Below are 16,527 nucleotides of genomic sequence, written 5' to 3'. Positions count from 1 at the left end.
CTTTAAAATTTATCATGTTCTAACGACAAGGGAATTGTTTATTTCTCAGTCTTTTATGCTTTTGTGAAGTTTCTCCCTCCAGGGAAATTGTAAATTTATATGGACCATTTTCTACTTTTGCTCAGTTGACATTATATTTTAATCTGTAGAAATATGGCACATAAAAGGCATTGGATTTAATTGCTTTTACACTTGTTAGAAAGACTCATGTGAGGAAAATTTTTTAAAATCCCTCCATGTCAAAAAAAACCACCTGAAGACTAATATTCTAAAATAGGAAATAGTCAAAGTTTGAAGTTACTAGTGCAGCTTGTTTAGTACTGTCCCAAGTTTTATTAAATCTTTTTGCATCACTCTGTATGGCTGGATACTTGAACCACAGACTGATCTTAAGCTTCTGTGATCCATGCTCTTCTGCAGATTAACAAGTAGGAGGCGCATAAAATGTAAGACAATGAAATGGATGCTTCTCCTCTTTTCCCCCTCCTTAGTGGGTGGTTCCATTTCTTTACTTAAAATTTTGACAGTCATTGTTGTAGTAACTGTGTGTTTCTTTTAGAAGTTAAATAGTCAAATCTTGGAGTTGAGGGTCAGAGTCCCTTAATAAAATATTTTAATTCCCGTGTTTAAAAAAAAATTATAGGGATCTAATACAGGTATTAAATTATCCTCCCAAATCCTGTGGTATATCATTTTACTGATGACATTGTTCCCTTACCACCGCCCTTGCCCCCCCCCCACTTCAGTTCAAAATTTGCAAGGAACCAGTGGTGGGATTTTAATATTTACACATTGATATTAAGTAAGGTCTTCTCACCACGGGACTTTGGTAAATTTCTGGCTTGGTATTTAAAGCTCTTATTAAAGTATGACCATTTTGCTTAGGGAATAGGTTATAATTAAGTGCATATTTCACCATATGCTGTCAAGATGAGGTCAAAGCTGATGCTTCTACGAGATTCAAATAATAAATGACCTTTCTGATCTTTTTTTCCAAGTAAGTCAGATTTAAGCTACCTTAATTACTTGATGGTTACTAGTAGCTGTAACTTGCATCATATCTGAATGAGCCACTACTATCGAGTACAGCTGTTAATAAGGCTATTTCTCTGTTAAACAACACTCACCTACACTGCTGCAATTGTTGCACTTCAGTTTGTGCATTCCTAATATGAAAGATGTAAATGCTGAAATTTAATCTTTCCAAAACATAATTGGAGGTCTGGTATTGCTTCTTTAGTTCAGAGTTATCCTGTGACTTTGAGGAGTTTGTTGTAAGTAATAAATGAAGGGCGCTTCTTTCTTTGGATTAATCTGGCTTTCCTTTCAGAAATCGTTTGGGGGGATGTTAGCTTGTGCGTCAGTTGAGATGAGTTTTATTGGCTTTTTGCTCTAACTTCGGTGGATTGCTCTAAGATTCTATTGAGCTCTGCTCCCTGCCAGACAGGCGTGTTGTCTACAATATGCTTTATTGATGTTTCAGTGTGAAGGTTATGTCCATTTCCACCAGCCCATCAAAGCAGCAAGGGAATGGATCAGGTGCAATACTGGTCTGATCTATACTGTTGAAAATTGTACGTATTCATAGAATTACATGCTCATTTGTCCAATCTGTTCTAGTTTGTAAACCCATGAATTAAAGATTTGCCTTTCGAAATGGCTTCAGGAATTAAAAAGATGATTTATATAAATTGCATTCATAACTCAATTTTTGTTTCATAATAGATGCTTGAATCATCATTTTATTGTTGATGAAGCATCATTTACTGAGCTTTTAAAATTGAATTTTTTACTTCCAGTTTTCTCAGTCAGTTTTTCTTCCCTTTTCATGAAATTGTTGACTCTTTGTTGGAGTACAGTTTTACAGGCACTAGTTGCCCTCTGGTATCTTCGCCATTCATCATCTGTGAGCCTTGATGGTGAGTGTCGGCAGGCTATATGACTAAAGGAGTCATCACAGCTGAGCCCGGTAAACACGCCTACTTCCACGAGTAATTGGATAGTGATCAGGCTTTTCCCTTCCCCACCCCCAAGTTTTTGCAGTCAATTGTAGTGCATCTTTTACCTCCCCAGCTGAGTTCTTCTAACTCAATGTAGACTGGGCATTGAACCTGGGATCGCCCTGGTCTGGATGGCTTAACTGTTCACCGGATAAACTCACTGAGTCATCAGAGGAGCACTTAGCTATAATTTTAAATAAGCTATATATACTAAGCAGTTTGTCTTATGGTTTCTAGCTATGTATTTAGTGATAGTGAAATGAAAATCATGAGTCACCTGTTAAAAGCAGGAATTGGCAATGAGCTGCAGCTGATCGGATGACACAAGGGATCTGTTTCTAATTTGTGGACTGTTCTGATTACAACTCAGAGAAACTTGGTCGTTCTGTGGCATTGGCTGACTATTCACTCTCCATCTGGAGTTAATGAAATTATTGAGACCACATCAATAAGGTTTGGCGCATAAAGCCTTTGATCCCAGGCTGGCACTAGTGTTATTTCATAACCAAGCAGTTATTTCTGTTTGTAAAAGCTAAGAGGTATGCATATTTTGGACAGGCAAGAAAATAGAAAAAAACAGATGCTGCTCACAAAATATTCGTTGTGCTCTAATTTAGAGCCAAGATTAGTTAATATATATATATAAACCTGGTTTCAGCAATTTGAGTTGTTTATGCTTAACATTTTGTTCGGTAAATGTGGCATTAAAATAAGAAAATTTGTCCCTTGTTTCAGTGAAAATACAGCAGAACTGTTTGAGTCTCCTTCACCTCTCCGTTGAAGTTTTAAAAGTGGCCAGACCTTGTAGGTGACCTCTGATGTAAAATATACATACACTTCAGCTGACATTTTAAGTTTTGCAACATAAATATCCAGTGTTTTCTCCTATTGATCAAAGCACATCTCCTCAGTGAAGTTGCCTTTTTTCTTTAGTTTCCAGTTGACAGTGATTGATTAACCACCAGCCTGAGCATATGCTATTTGTTTGTGCTACAAAGACAGAAGTCACTAAACCTATTTGAAGCTAATGTATTTGAAGTGACACACGACAAAACGATTTTTTTTAAAACCTGAGCTGAGTTGTGCTGTTATACTTTGTTCATTTTTATAGTCTGTCCCAGATCTGTGGATGCTGGAGCTAGAAATGTCCATTTGATAGGAAATGGTGGAGTCTCTGCTTCCCCAACACTTTTAAACTTGATCTGATAGTTGGCTGCTAGCCAGTTGAAAATGTTCATACATAGCTTTTTTTGAAGCAAAGGCCTGTTGGGGGGAAAAACATCATTCCCATGTCATAGTAAATGGAGATTGTCTTAAAAAGGCACACAGCACTTAAAATTTGCCTGATATTGAAACTTAAGATCACACTGCAGGGTAAGGACGTGGATTATGTTTGATAAACAAACAATGCCAAAAGGTTTACAAATGGAATTATGCAGCACATTGACCTTCCCGTGCATCATCAGTACAAAAATTCCCTCTATCTGCAATGAATTCATTTGCTAAATCATTTGGGAGTTACACTAAACAAAGTTTATTTTACCTCCAATTAGTTATTTGTTTAAATTAATTGAACCATAGGCCACCAAATTTTGCAAAGGACACCAACTGTCACTGCTTGTATAGTTGACATTTTATTATAAGCCTGTTCTACTTATATAAACAAAATACTAGTTTTGACTTTTGCTCTGATCTTTGAGCACCTAAACTTGAAGCAGAAAGCTGTAAAGTTTTCAAACTCAAATCGGCTTCATATTAATTTATTTTAATTTTTCTTCCTCCAGGTTTATGCACCTTCTCCAAGCTCAGATGACTTTAACAGGGAGTCTCCTAGTTACCCATCACCCAAACCACCCAGCAGCATGTTTGCCAGTACATTCTTTATGCAAGGTTAGTTGCAGTTCTTGAATCATTTTATAAAAACAGTCTGTGGGGAAAAATCAACTTAGTAAAGATCTATGTAGCACTGTAATTTGTGGTGGATGTGATTTTTATATTGGTTAACTGTACAATGTACATTTTAATTGCAGTGGTATTTCTCAAATAAATTAAAACTTACTGAAATTTGGAAACATCAGTTTTATTGAAGCAAAGCTGTCATATTCCACATCTATTTGTAATGAGTTTGTTTCTTGCCTAAGATTGACCTTCGTCTGCTAAGAATTATTACCACTTTGCTCATGGGTCTGGTGTCATTGAAGGTCTTGATTGCACACAATAACTTGTGTTTTCGCAGCTGTGGTCAGGAGTGGGATTATATTTCAAATAGGAAAGCTTGGATTTCTCTTTAAATGAAACGTTATTAATAAAACATCCATTTTTCCATTAGAAGGGACTCACAATTCTTCTGATCTTTGGAATTCATCAAATGGGATGAACCAGCCAAGTTATGGAGGAATGTTGGGAAGCTCTTCCTCTCACGTCTCCCAATCTAGCAGTTATAGCAGTCTCCATGCACACGATCGCTTGGTAAGGATAATTTGAGCTTATTAATTAACTTGTATGTGTTCTAGAGAATGTCAAAAGCTGGTTAGATTTCAGGTATCTGCTGAAACATTATAGGGGATGAGATGCAGAGGGGAGGTGCTGTGATCTCTATAAACATACAAAGGGATTATTCTGTCCATTTTAATAATGGTTCAAAAATTAGCATTAATTGCATGGGACTTTAACTTTAACCATGGACGGCAGTGGTTCAAGAAGGCGGCTCATCACCACCTTCTCAAGGGCGATTAGGGATGGGCAATAAATCCTGGCCTCGCCATTGACTCCCACATCCCATGAATGAATTTTTTAAAAATTGAGTACAAATAAACAGAATTCCTGTTGTATGTTCCTACACTCGGAAGACTGAATACAACTACAACTTATATTTATATCATGTCTTCAATGTAGAAAAACATCCCAAGGTGCTTCATAAAGTTTCACACAAAAGACTGTTGGCAAAAATGAAAGCACATGGAATTGGTTAGGAGGTGAGAAACAGAGAGTAGGTATAATGGGTATGTACTCCAATTGGTGGATTGTGACTAGTGGTGTTCCTCCAGGGACCTTGTACTGGGGCCTCAGCTCTTCACTATATCTATCAATGACTTAGATAAAGGAATAGAGTGTCGTATATTTAAGTTTGCTGACAACACTAAGTTAAGGGGAACAGTAAACCGTGTAAATGGGAGTAGAAAGTTGCAAAGGGACATTGATAGATTGTGAGTGAGCAAAACCATGGCAGGTGAAGTTCAGTGTGAGGTCATCCACTTTGGACCTAAGAAAGATAGATCAGAGTATTTTGAACATCGGAAGGAGGATCTTGAAGGAGGAGTGCGAGATGGAGAAGCAGAGAGTTTTAGGGAGGAAATTCCAGTGCCTGGGGCCTCGGCTGAATGTATGGTTGCCAATGGTGGGGTGAAGGAAAGGGGGTGCACAAGAGGCCGGAGTTGGAAGATTGGTGCAATCTAGGGGCGGGGAGGTTGTCGGGCTGATGGAGGTTACAGAGATAGGGAGGGGCGAGGCAATGAAGAGATTTAAACACAAGAATAAGAATTTTAAGTCTGAGGTATTGGTAGACTGGGAGTCAGGGTGGGACTTGGTGTGGATTAGGATACGGGCAGCAGAGTTTTGGATAAGCTGAAATGTAGTTTTGTTCAAATATTTTGCTTTGTTGTTCAAAGTGTGCTGTATATTAAAAAAAAATTGAATTCCCTGCTGAAGTCCCATGAGTTGAGAGAAGGCACAGGGTGCAAAGATGAGAGTCACATCTTGTAATTTTTCCAGCTGAATTTGTGCTTCATTTAAATGTGGACATTGTGTTCAGGGACAGTAGTAATTAGAACAGGAAGAGCAACTGGAAAGAACAAACCTATTCTGCCCAGTTCTAACGAAAATTTGTTCAGAAGAACTACCTGAAGTGTAAGTGATGCATCCATAAATAAGGTGTAATTATCAAGCTTGAGAAAGTCAGATTTGTTTCTAAACAGTCGGCTTGGATTGAGATTATTTGAATCTTTTTTAAATTACAACAAATGAATATCAGAATGAAAGACAGGGTCTGTTATTTCTGCAGATAGCTGTGGTTTGTATCTTGTTTCCTGAGGCTGAATGTGAAATACAGCAATCCTGGAGAATTGCAAGAAATTGAGAGGTCCTACTGACTAATCCCATGTATGATTCTGCAATGATAGTAATATTTCCTTAATGCCTACTATCTGAAGGAGTGTGATTGCTGGTAACTATTTCAGAATGGAGATCATAGATATGGAAATAGAAGGGTTACATACATTCATCCTACTTCTCCATTCCAGAATCCTAATGTGAATGGTAACAGTTAAAGCAGATAGACTAAGTTGTAACCGTAATTTATTTAGGATGCATCCAATTTCATTAAAAAGTTTTTGGCAAACTTATTTTTAATTATTTGGGGAAGAGTAAAGAGCTGGAAGAGTCAATTTAATTGTTAATGCCTCTGAGAAGTGATGCGTTCTGCTGTGATTATATAAGCAAATCATGTGTTTGGCATGCTGTTCTTTTGGTTTATAAACAATTTCATCATCATGATGGAGTCCCTTTAACCTAACTTAATGACTGTTTTGGTCTTATTTGATTCTGGTTGTAGGGCAATTATGTCTTAGGTTTTCTTTCTTTGAAAGTTATCTTATTCCTGTATATTGCTTCATTATGAAATGTTTTGAAATAAATGACCTATAAACCCCCTTTGTGCTCTTCAAAGGCAATAAAACTGTAAAATATCAGACATTCGGTCACATTACCTCATTTCTGATTTGATTATAATGAAGACCTTCTTGATTTGCTGGTGTCCAGGGCAAAGTTTGTTCCTGCAGTTTAATTTTGATTCTGAAAGTAAAAGAAAACTGTTCTAGTGAATTTCGGAGATTTAGTTTACCGTGATCTAGAATCATAGAGATGTTGGCACCGAAGGAGGTGTCCTAGCCCAGTGAGCCTGTGCTCGCACCACATCAGAGCTTTCTATTCTCAGTTTCTGGCTCTATCCCCACAATTTTAAATATTTTTTTCATTTTCAAGGGTTTATCTAATTCCCTCTTAAACTTGCATTTTTTTTGTTTTTTGATATTGATAGTTTGATTTATTTTGATAAGCATTTGTATCAAAGCTTTCTTTAGATGGTGGGAATGGAGGGTAAATTTTATAATTTTTAACTTTAAGGACACACTTTTTTTTCTTTATCCATCTCTCTTTTCCCCCCTCCCTCCCCCCCCCCCCCCCCCAACCCCATTTTTCTTATTTGATACCCAGGGAAACCAATTGAGGCCAGGGCCCATAGGGATGAGGAGAGAACGTTTAATAACCCACATGCCATTCAGACCCACATACTTGAATGTATTTTATATTGTTAAAATCCATTTCTGATATGTGCATTCAGTGAAAATATTGGTAGCATTTTGATGTCACTGTTCATTTAGAAGTTTCTAATTGAAGAGAATACTTTGCCCATTTTGATTTTTACTGGAATTTTAAAATAATTTTTTAAAAATTGCCAATTATATTCACTTGGGGAAAGACCTGATCTGGTGCTGAAGTTTTATACAGCTTCTCTCACTAAAGTAAATACTGCCCAGATAACTGATTGTAAACTTCCTATGTGGCATTGTTTGGGGGTGAATTCACATCCTGTAACACTGCAACATCATTAGTGGTGCTAAACTGCTAGGTTGCTTTTCTGTACGGTTCTAAAATATCTATTCTGATGAATTCTCATACACCCACCCCCTCTTTTCTGTGATTTCTAGGCTACAGTGTGAACGGTGTAGAAATAAAGTGGTTTCAATTCAGCACAATTGCACAGTTTTCCATTGTAATACTTTTTTTTCAGTATTTGCTCATTTTGAACTATTGGTTGACAAATAATTGTGGTCATGTAGCTTTCCATGTGCCGAACGGTACCACAATAACTTGTTCACTAAATCGCTGTGGATAGTCTTGGTGATAGAGAAACCAGCAGGTTTTGATTTTACAAAGTTCAGTTTTATTTCCATTAAGTGTCTTTAACATGCTTTGAGTATTTACCATGTAATTAAATATCCTCTAGTAAAAAAGCTGTTTGCCAATATTTTCTTTTATATATACTGAGTAGTTCTGTTAGGATCTAGTGCAGCTTAATATGAATGTTCTTTGTGCCAAATAGGGATCGATATTAAGCAGGTTCTGCCGTAATTATTTGATTGTTCTTATCCAGGGTTGTTGTTATTTGGTGTTTTTATTTTTATAGAACTATCCACCACATTCAGTTTCACCTACAGACATCAACCCCAGTCTTCCCCCAATGTCTAGCTTCCATCGAGGGAGTACCAGCTCCCCTTATGTTGCAGCCTCACACACACCACCAATCAATGGATCAGAAAACCTTTTGGGTATGTTTTATAAGAAAGTATTGACTTCCACACCCAAGTGGAAAGTAGTAATTAGCTGGTTAGTAAAAATTATGTTGCATAACTTGCAACTACAAAATTGCAACTTTGTTCCTTAACATTAACCCATAAATTTAATAACACACAATAAATATGTGGATGTATGGAACAACATTTTTCTTCAAGTGCAAAATAAAATGTTGAACTTTTGAATAATCGAAGTGTTTTATGCTCCAATTATATTGTATATAGGGAACAGAGGAAATGGAGCTGGGGGTTCACAGACAGGTGATGCACTTGGAAAAGCTTTGGCATCTGTGAGTACTGAATCAAACCGTTTAGCATCTTTTAAAAACTTACATTTACCCAAAGTAGTAAAAAAAAATTGATTATCATAATTTTATGGAGAACCAAAAAAATCCTTGTACGTTTAATTTTTAGCCAAAATACTGACCTCAAATGCAGTTCATCATCAACACTAATGTGTGCTCATTTAACCCTTTGAGAACAGCAGTGATATTTCTGCACAAAAATCAGAACATTTCAGAAATTTAAATGAGGAGCAGATTTGCAAGTATGATACAAAATGCACACATTTTGAAAGCTGCAAGGGACATTCAGTACTCAAAGGGTTAACTAACATTTCCAGTGTAATTTTATCGCATTTGTATTTTTATGGTTTTCTAATTTAAGTTCTCTCAAATTTGCATTAATTCAGTAGTTTGACTTTTTTTAAAAGGCACACTTGCTGGTAGGTTGTCATACAGACAAGCTTGTAATAAAACCGAGAATAACAACTTCAACATTGTCCAAAAGTGGCAACTGTTTTGTTGCTTTAGATAGAATTAAGTCCTTCTGCTAGTATTCAAGCTCTGGTACTTAAATGTTCACAAATACTAAGCCGTGCATAATCCAAAATGATAGTTGTTATTGGAATACAAAAAAGGGAAGTATCAGATGACAGTTTTGAAGCTTTAATGTGCTGCTTTTGTCTGTTGTCTGGGAAACCTTCCTTTTTGATTATATTCTAGGCTTTGAAGATCTATCCCGGAAAGAATCAGGAGTGACATTTTGAAAGTAGATCAGAGGGAGGGGGCTGGCTGTTTTATAAATAAATTAAGTATTAAAAGACATTTTTGTTAAAATCATGTTGTTAAAAGAAAATGCAAGCATGCATGTCATATCTGTTGCATTAATAGTAATTTAGGTATGTTTTTACATTTGGACTCCCTAGCTACTTATAGCAGCTGTGAACATTTTTACAGGTGGTAATGGGTTATTAAAAATTAAGCCTATGAATGAAGCCTATTTGAGATGCTGGCAGTGCTTTAGCAATGCTGCACAGCCTGACAAGTCATTGAATGAATTAACACAGATTCAGATAATATAGTTTCTGTTTATAGTATTACTTCAATGGAGACGGCTTTTTATTTTTAAATATACCATTTAGACTTCACACAAGATTTAAATTATGCATGATGAAAATTGTATATTGATCATGTTTATGAACTATTACCTAGAAAAGCACATTTAGCACGCTGCCACATATGCTGACTCAGTTCTCAAAGTAAGAAATGATAGTATGTAAGCAGTTGTAGATCCCCAGTGCTAAAGTTTTAAAAATTAGTGCTTGTGACTGTATAAATTAGAGTTCAGCAATTTGCTGAGATTAAGAATTTTGATCTATGCACGAAAGCTGAATATTGACCACTTGTTTTCACTCATTTTTTGTGTACTGTTGATTTTTATTCTTGCAGATTTTCTTCCCTCCCCTCCCCATCTGAATGTGTTGACTGCTTGTTGGGGCACTTACTATCCTCTGGTACCTCGTCCAAGTGGCCGTTGTTGACACTTGAGCTTTGGTACTGAGTCTTGGTGTGCTATTTGACAGTCAAGACTGATGTTGTCTTCACATGGCTTTCACACATGTACACCCAGCAAGGGTAGCGATCCAGAGTGGGAACCTGGATGATTTTCTCTTTTTCCTAATCCAGGGGCTCTGAAGCCCAATCTAGTGCTCCTGCTGCTGGCCCTGGCTGGGTTCTGCATAGACAGAGGAAGGATCCCAGGCCTCCTTGGTCTGTGTGACTCACTGAGCCATCAGGGGAGCATTTTTCTAATAGGTTTTACTGTTACTGATGACTCATTTCAACATTGGCCTATGTCTGTTTGGCACATTGCCTAGCAAAAAGGGGCTTTGTCATGCGGGCATATAGACTTTTTAGGATAAAACTAACAGGAGAAGGAATTTATTTACTTTGTGATTAATATATTGGCAATGCTGATTTCTCATTATTGTCTTCTGACCTTCAATGACGATTCATACATATGTGAGAAAAATTAGACTATAATGGAGAGCTGAAGATTTTCCATAGCACTTTTGAAATAAGTGTTGCATTAATGTTTATTTGGTCCTGTGACTTCTGTGGTAGCCTACCATATATTGTTGAAAAATTGCTGAACCAATTTATGGAATTTAAGTAACTCTTTTTTCTCTCCTCCCCCAACTACTTATTGACGGTGCTAGGTTGGATTGGTGTAGAACACGGAGCTAACCAAGAATATATTTGTACAATGTGGTGAAACTAATATGAATAGTACTATTTGTGACAAAATAGAATGCAGCCTTATCTGACTAGTATCAGCTATTGTGCTCGATTTGGTTCTGTTGTATTAATCTCATTTATTCAGTAAATAATTTTGCTGTTAGCAAATGATTAGGTTGCAGGTGGGGTGAAAATTTTTATTTCAGTAAATGTATATCCTGATTGGATAATATAATGCTCTTTCAAAACCTACATCACAAATTAATGTTTGGAAATTTTTTTGTAAGCCTTATGATTTGTTTATATTGCTATTTAAGTCTTCTGTTTGGCAAAACACATTAACTTTTACTTTAGTTATGAATAAATCCCAAAACTACACAACTATTTCAGCTTTATGATTATAAAACATGACCTGCTATAGCTGTAATCAAATTTTATGTTAATTTTAAAATATTATCTTTGTACTTTTGTACTTGAGGTGAAGGATGTCACTTTGGGGATTTGAATATTTTGCACTTCTGTCATCCAAAGTCAACGTCAAGCTTTCTAAGATCAGGTATAGCATGGCTTATTGGATACAAAGAAAAGGTGCAGTAATAAGTCATGCACTTTTAATAGCATCAATGCTAAGTTGTTTTGGGTGCATTTCAATGCAAATGTGGCAGTATAACTCAGAAAATTACCCACTGCACTGGAGCAGTGAGATCTGAGAGGCCTTCCAGGAAGTCATCTCATATCAGTTTGAGTTGCCACAGCATGCATATAGTCTGGCCTAAACTTACCTTTACTCTGTTCGAAGATTGTGCTGTAACTCCAGCCTCAGAAGAGCACACCTAGTGCACTAGTATGATTTCCCGCCCCCCCGACCCCCCACTTTATTGGTAGCCATTTTTGGCCCATTTCAGTCAGATTGCAGTTTAGTACCTGTACTCACATAGAACATATTTGAAGTTGAAACTACTCCATATTATTTCCTGATGGAACCTTTCGCTTGTCAGAGAGAAGAGACCTTCATCTCACTAATCTAGGTTGGTTTTGAACAAGTTCCCAGAGGTGGAAAAATATTGTGCTAACCCACCACCACCCAGTCCCTATCTTTGTTTTTTTTTAACATGTATTGTCATTTTCTTACACAAATTAAATCACTTGAAGTTGAAAGAATATGAATTGCTAAAATAATTTGTAACCTACTCCAAAAATGAATGCTGTATGAATCAAGCATGGTAACTTTTCCTCAAATTATTGTCTGAATAAGTTAGGTTTTGTGAAAGATTTATAAATTGGCTCAAGGAGGAAAGGCCAGGACAGAAATGTGTAATCTCACTGGTGGGTGGGTTTTGGTTGCTACAGTAACATGATTCTGTCATCCTGTGTTGCTTGGCAGGAGCAGCCAGGTCATTCCATAAATCATTTCTGTCATAGCTGATGGTGATGCATTCCATCTGCTCTATCAGTACATACCACACTCTGCAGAGTATAAATCCCTTGTTTCAGTCCATCTGTTTTTCCTGACTTTATGCAATTGTTTCAACATTAAATTTGTAACACAAGTTTTCTGAGAAAAAGAAAACATCTGTTTTAAATTATAAAGTGATTAAAATATGCTTTGCATCTAGCAGCAAATAATTTTCTACCAAACAGAATTGATTAACTTTGATACATATATTCAACGAAAAAAAAATTTGTAATGCCTGTCTACATCTTTCAGGAGTGATTACTTTAGAGACTTGAAGGTTTAATTTTGGAGATAGATTTAAAAAAAAATAACAAACATTTTATAAATCAAGGTTGTTTGATGAAGGAATATAAATGGAACTAATTATTAATGTTTAATTTGATCTCGTGTGGTGGAGAGCCATTAGAGTCCATTTCCATGTACCCATAGTCCACACCCTCTTGTATGCTGTATATCTGTGCATAGCTGAACATCCTGTCTGTTCATGGTTGTGGGAGAAAGGATCAAACAGATGGAGTAATAACATTGTAATTGATCTATTGCCATTTTAAATTGACAGTCGTGCAGACTAAATGTAAACTGAGTTTCTTGATTTACAAACGTTGGGTCAGAAATTGCTTAAAAACGAATGGTGAGCTCAACAGCGCTCACCATTGTTAGTGGTGAAATCGCACATGTGCAGTCATTCGCGGAAATCTGGAACTTTCTCCTCCTTGTTCGCCGGCGATACGCCAGCTTCAAATTAAAGGGATATCGCTGGCTGGAATCAGTGGAATCAATGGACCAGCACCAACTTGCTCTTCTGCCCAGCTGGAAAGTTACTAATATTGCCACAAAACAGGTAAGTTTAAAAATACCAGGTCTGAACTAAGTTTAATGACCGCCAAACAACTAAAAATTAACTTTAAAAAATGTGGAGTCTCCTTACTCCTTAATTTAATAATTTTTGGTCATTTAAAAAAAAAACATTTTTTCTCCCTTCTGCCTCTTTTATTTAATTTGATTATTTTTTTACCCTTTTCTCGCCGTCTATAACTGTTTTTACAAATGATTTTAGTGTTGTACCTTTCACTTCCTGGATTTCACGTTTCAGCTGGCAGAAAATGTTTGCAGCTTGTCAAAAAAGCTGCATTCTGATTGGTTGAGGGGAGAGATCGATCCTCTCACTTCTTCCATGGGTCCTAGCTTCACTGGAGTTAATGCTGGGCTCTTCTCCGCTTCCTATTAGAGGAAGTGCATGCAGTAAAGACTGCAGTAAGTTGGTGGGTTAGTATAAATCTATGGAGTGGTGAGCACTGTTGGTTTCTGAGCAATTTCTGAACCCTTGAAATTTACCACTTCAAATTGGGAATGGATTTAAGTTTTTTGAAAAATTCAGACGTGGTCTCCTCAATTTTATGAATTGTAGTATTATCAGACCAATCTGTGTCTTTGCTGGCTGTTGGATTAAGCAGTAGTGGTAAGCACTACGGTTACATTTTCAGGATTGTTGATTTTTTTTTCTTCAAGGAAAGGATTTTGGGATTGAGTTATGTTTAACGGTTGTGTTTTAAAACCAGGTACATTCTCATAAGTTTAAAAAGAAAGGCCATAGGCTGCCGGCACGGAAGAATATGTATTAATGCCAGATGAGCCAGTTTGGGAAATGACACACGGGGCTCGATTTTAGGGTCGGGTTTCCGGCGGGTTTCCAGCGGGGGGGCCCCGAAAATCCCGATCTCCGATCACGTGACCGGATTCGGACGAAATCCCGGCCACTTCCGGGTACCGCGCTGACGTGCGGGGCTGCGCGCGCAAGCCCCGCTGGTGGGAATCCCGCAGGCAATTAAAGCCAGCGGGGTTCCACTTGAGAGCACTTAACTTGCTCGTTGTGGTCAGTTAATGAGCTGAAGCAGCTGTCAAAAGAGGAAGTGTGGGATTTTACGGTCAAAGCAGTCAGTTTCCCACACTGGGGGAAACAGGACCCTTCAAACCAGGCGTGTTGCAGCCAGCAGCCTGTGCCAGGTGCCAAGGTGCGCTCCACGGGGGAGCGCCCTCACCCACGCAGGAGGCCACCGCGTCACATAGGGCAACCCCTGCCCTCCACCAACCCCCGCCAAGCCAGAGGACAGACCGACACGAAACCGCAGCCCCAGTCCGAGGACCCACCCACCTACCCTGCACAACCCCTCACACCAACACCTGCCAGATGGGTGGTGCGTTGACATCGTCGGAGGACGAACAGGATGACCAGCCCCAGCAGCCTCACAGTCCACGCCGTCCGCCTCGGAGAGGTGGGGCCCCCCAACACGGTGCTGCGGCACACCCACCTGCACAGCAGGAGGGAGGGCAACCGCAGAGAGAGATGCGTCGCAGGAGGCACTACCCTCCGCACAGGGTGTACAGAGCGAGGCTCAGCTTCATGGACCTCTCCGAGGAGCAGTGCATACGGAGGCTCAGAGTCAATCGCCAGGTAGTCGCCGACATCTGCAGCCTCCTTAACGACGAGCTGCTCCCTGATGGACCAAGCAGCATCTTCTTACCTGTCGCCGTCAAAGTCACCACTGCCCTCAACTTCTTCGCATCTGGTTCCTTCCAGGGTGCCACCGGGGACATCACCGGGGTCTGTCAGTCCTCTGCACACAAGTGCATAAGGCAGGTCACCGATGGGTTGTTCCGCAGGGCCTCCCACTACATCAACTTCGCCATGGACGAGCGCAGCCAGATGGAGAGGGCGGTTGGATTCCATGCCATGGCCGGCTTCCCACGGGTGCAGGGTGTAATCGACTGCACCCACATCGCAATACGGGCACCTCCGCATGAGCCAGGGCTGTTCATCAACAGGAAGGGGTATCACTCCATGAACGCCCAGCTCATCTGTGACCACCGCCAGAGATTCCTACACGTGTGCGCCAGATACCCCGGCAGCTGCCACGATGCCTTCGTCCTCAGGGAGTCCGCCGTCCCGCCCATCCTGCAGGCACCCAACGCCGGCAACGGCTGGCTCCTCGGCGACAAGGGGTATCCCCTCCACACGTGGCTCATGACACCTCTGAGGAACCCCATCACCGAGCCGGAGCGTCGGTACAATGACAGCCACACTGCTACCAGGTCTACAATTGAGCAGACCATAGGGCTTCTCAAGATGCGCTTCAGGTGCCTTGATCGTTCTGGGGGAGCGCTCCAATACACACCATTCAGAGTGGGACGAATCATAGTTGTCTGCTGTGCCCTGCACAACATGGCCCAACAGAGAGGGGTGCCGCTGGAGGAGGCCCCATCCACACCCGCCACCCACATTGAGGAAGGCGAGGGCGAGGAGGAGGAGGAGGAGGAGGAGGAGGAGGAGGCGGAGGAGGAGGAGGAGGACGCGCCCGAGGATGTTGGACGACCCATGCGCCGAGCCGCGACTCACCGGGATGGTCGCCGGGCCAGGGACGCACTCATACGTCAACGGTTCTCCTAGAGTCAGACACTGCGAGGCGCTCGCATCTCCTCACCTGCACATGCGAGCGGCCATACCAGCCCCCTCCACTGAAGAGTGCTGCCAGTAATCCTGCACCCACAGCAGTGTGCCCAATGGGTGGCAGCAGGTGTTCGCCGTCATGATGGCCTCCACGGAACGCAACTACTGCACAAGCCGCGGAAGAATGGACGAGAGGTGGCAGGAGTGGTGAGAATAGACTATTTAATATGTGGAATGTGACATCATTTAAGAAACAAAGTACAAAATAATAAACACCCTGGTGTATTCCCTTTGTGATTATAAGGCCTTTGGAATTCTTCTCCGGGAACCCCTACGTGGTGCTACCCCTGTGGCTCCAGCAGAGGTAGTGGCAGGTTGCTCGTCTTCTTGCCTTGACCGGGTAGATGCTTTTGGCGGACGGCCCCTGGGTTTCGGTGCCCGTGAGGGCACCTCCACAGACTGCTCCTCCTGCACCGGGGCAGGGGCAGACTCGGCCACCTGGAGAGGAGGCACCATTGCGGGTGCTGGTTGAGAGGTGGGCGACGGGTGGGACGTGGGGACGCCTTGAGAGGCGTCCCCGCTTCCATGTCCCCGGTCACCATCATCCCTCTCTTGGCCTCGGCCCACATCACCCCTTCCACCCTGCTGGACGGCAGTTTGGATGGCATGTGTGAGGCCTTGCAAGGCCACCCCTAGTGTA

The 16,527-nt window shown here is 40.4% G+C and overlaps 1 protein-coding gene across 7 annotated transcripts in view; it reads left to right on the top strand.

Annotated features, from left to right (window-relative positions):
• Positions 1 to 16,527, top strand: part of tcf12 (transcription factor 12) — a 227,946-nt gene that overhangs the window by 160,337 nt on the left and 51,082 nt on the right. For 6 of the 7 annotated variants that reach the window (XM_067971516.1, XM_067971514.1, XM_067971515.1 and 3 more), the window contains 4 exons: positions 3,785 to 3,890; positions 4,330 to 4,469; positions 8,242 to 8,383; positions 8,633 to 8,697. In XM_067971516.1, the coding sequence (XP_067827617.1) occupies positions 3,785 to 3,890; positions 4,330 to 4,469; positions 8,242 to 8,383; positions 8,633 to 8,697 (453 nt within the window). The remainder of the gene's footprint in view (positions 1 to 3,784; positions 3,891 to 4,329; positions 4,470 to 8,241; positions 8,384 to 8,632; positions 8,698 to 16,527) is intronic. The other variant, XM_067971517.1, reaches the window with a different exon arrangement.

Source organism: Heptranchias perlo, chromosome 34 (assembly GCF_035084215.1).
Source record: "Heptranchias perlo isolate sHepPer1 chromosome 34, sHepPer1.hap1, whole genome shotgun sequence".
Classification (NCBI taxonomy): Eukaryota; Metazoa; Chordata; class Chondrichthyes; order Hexanchiformes; family Hexanchidae; genus Heptranchias; species Heptranchias perlo.
This window is presented reverse-complemented; position numbering and strand designations above follow the sequence as displayed.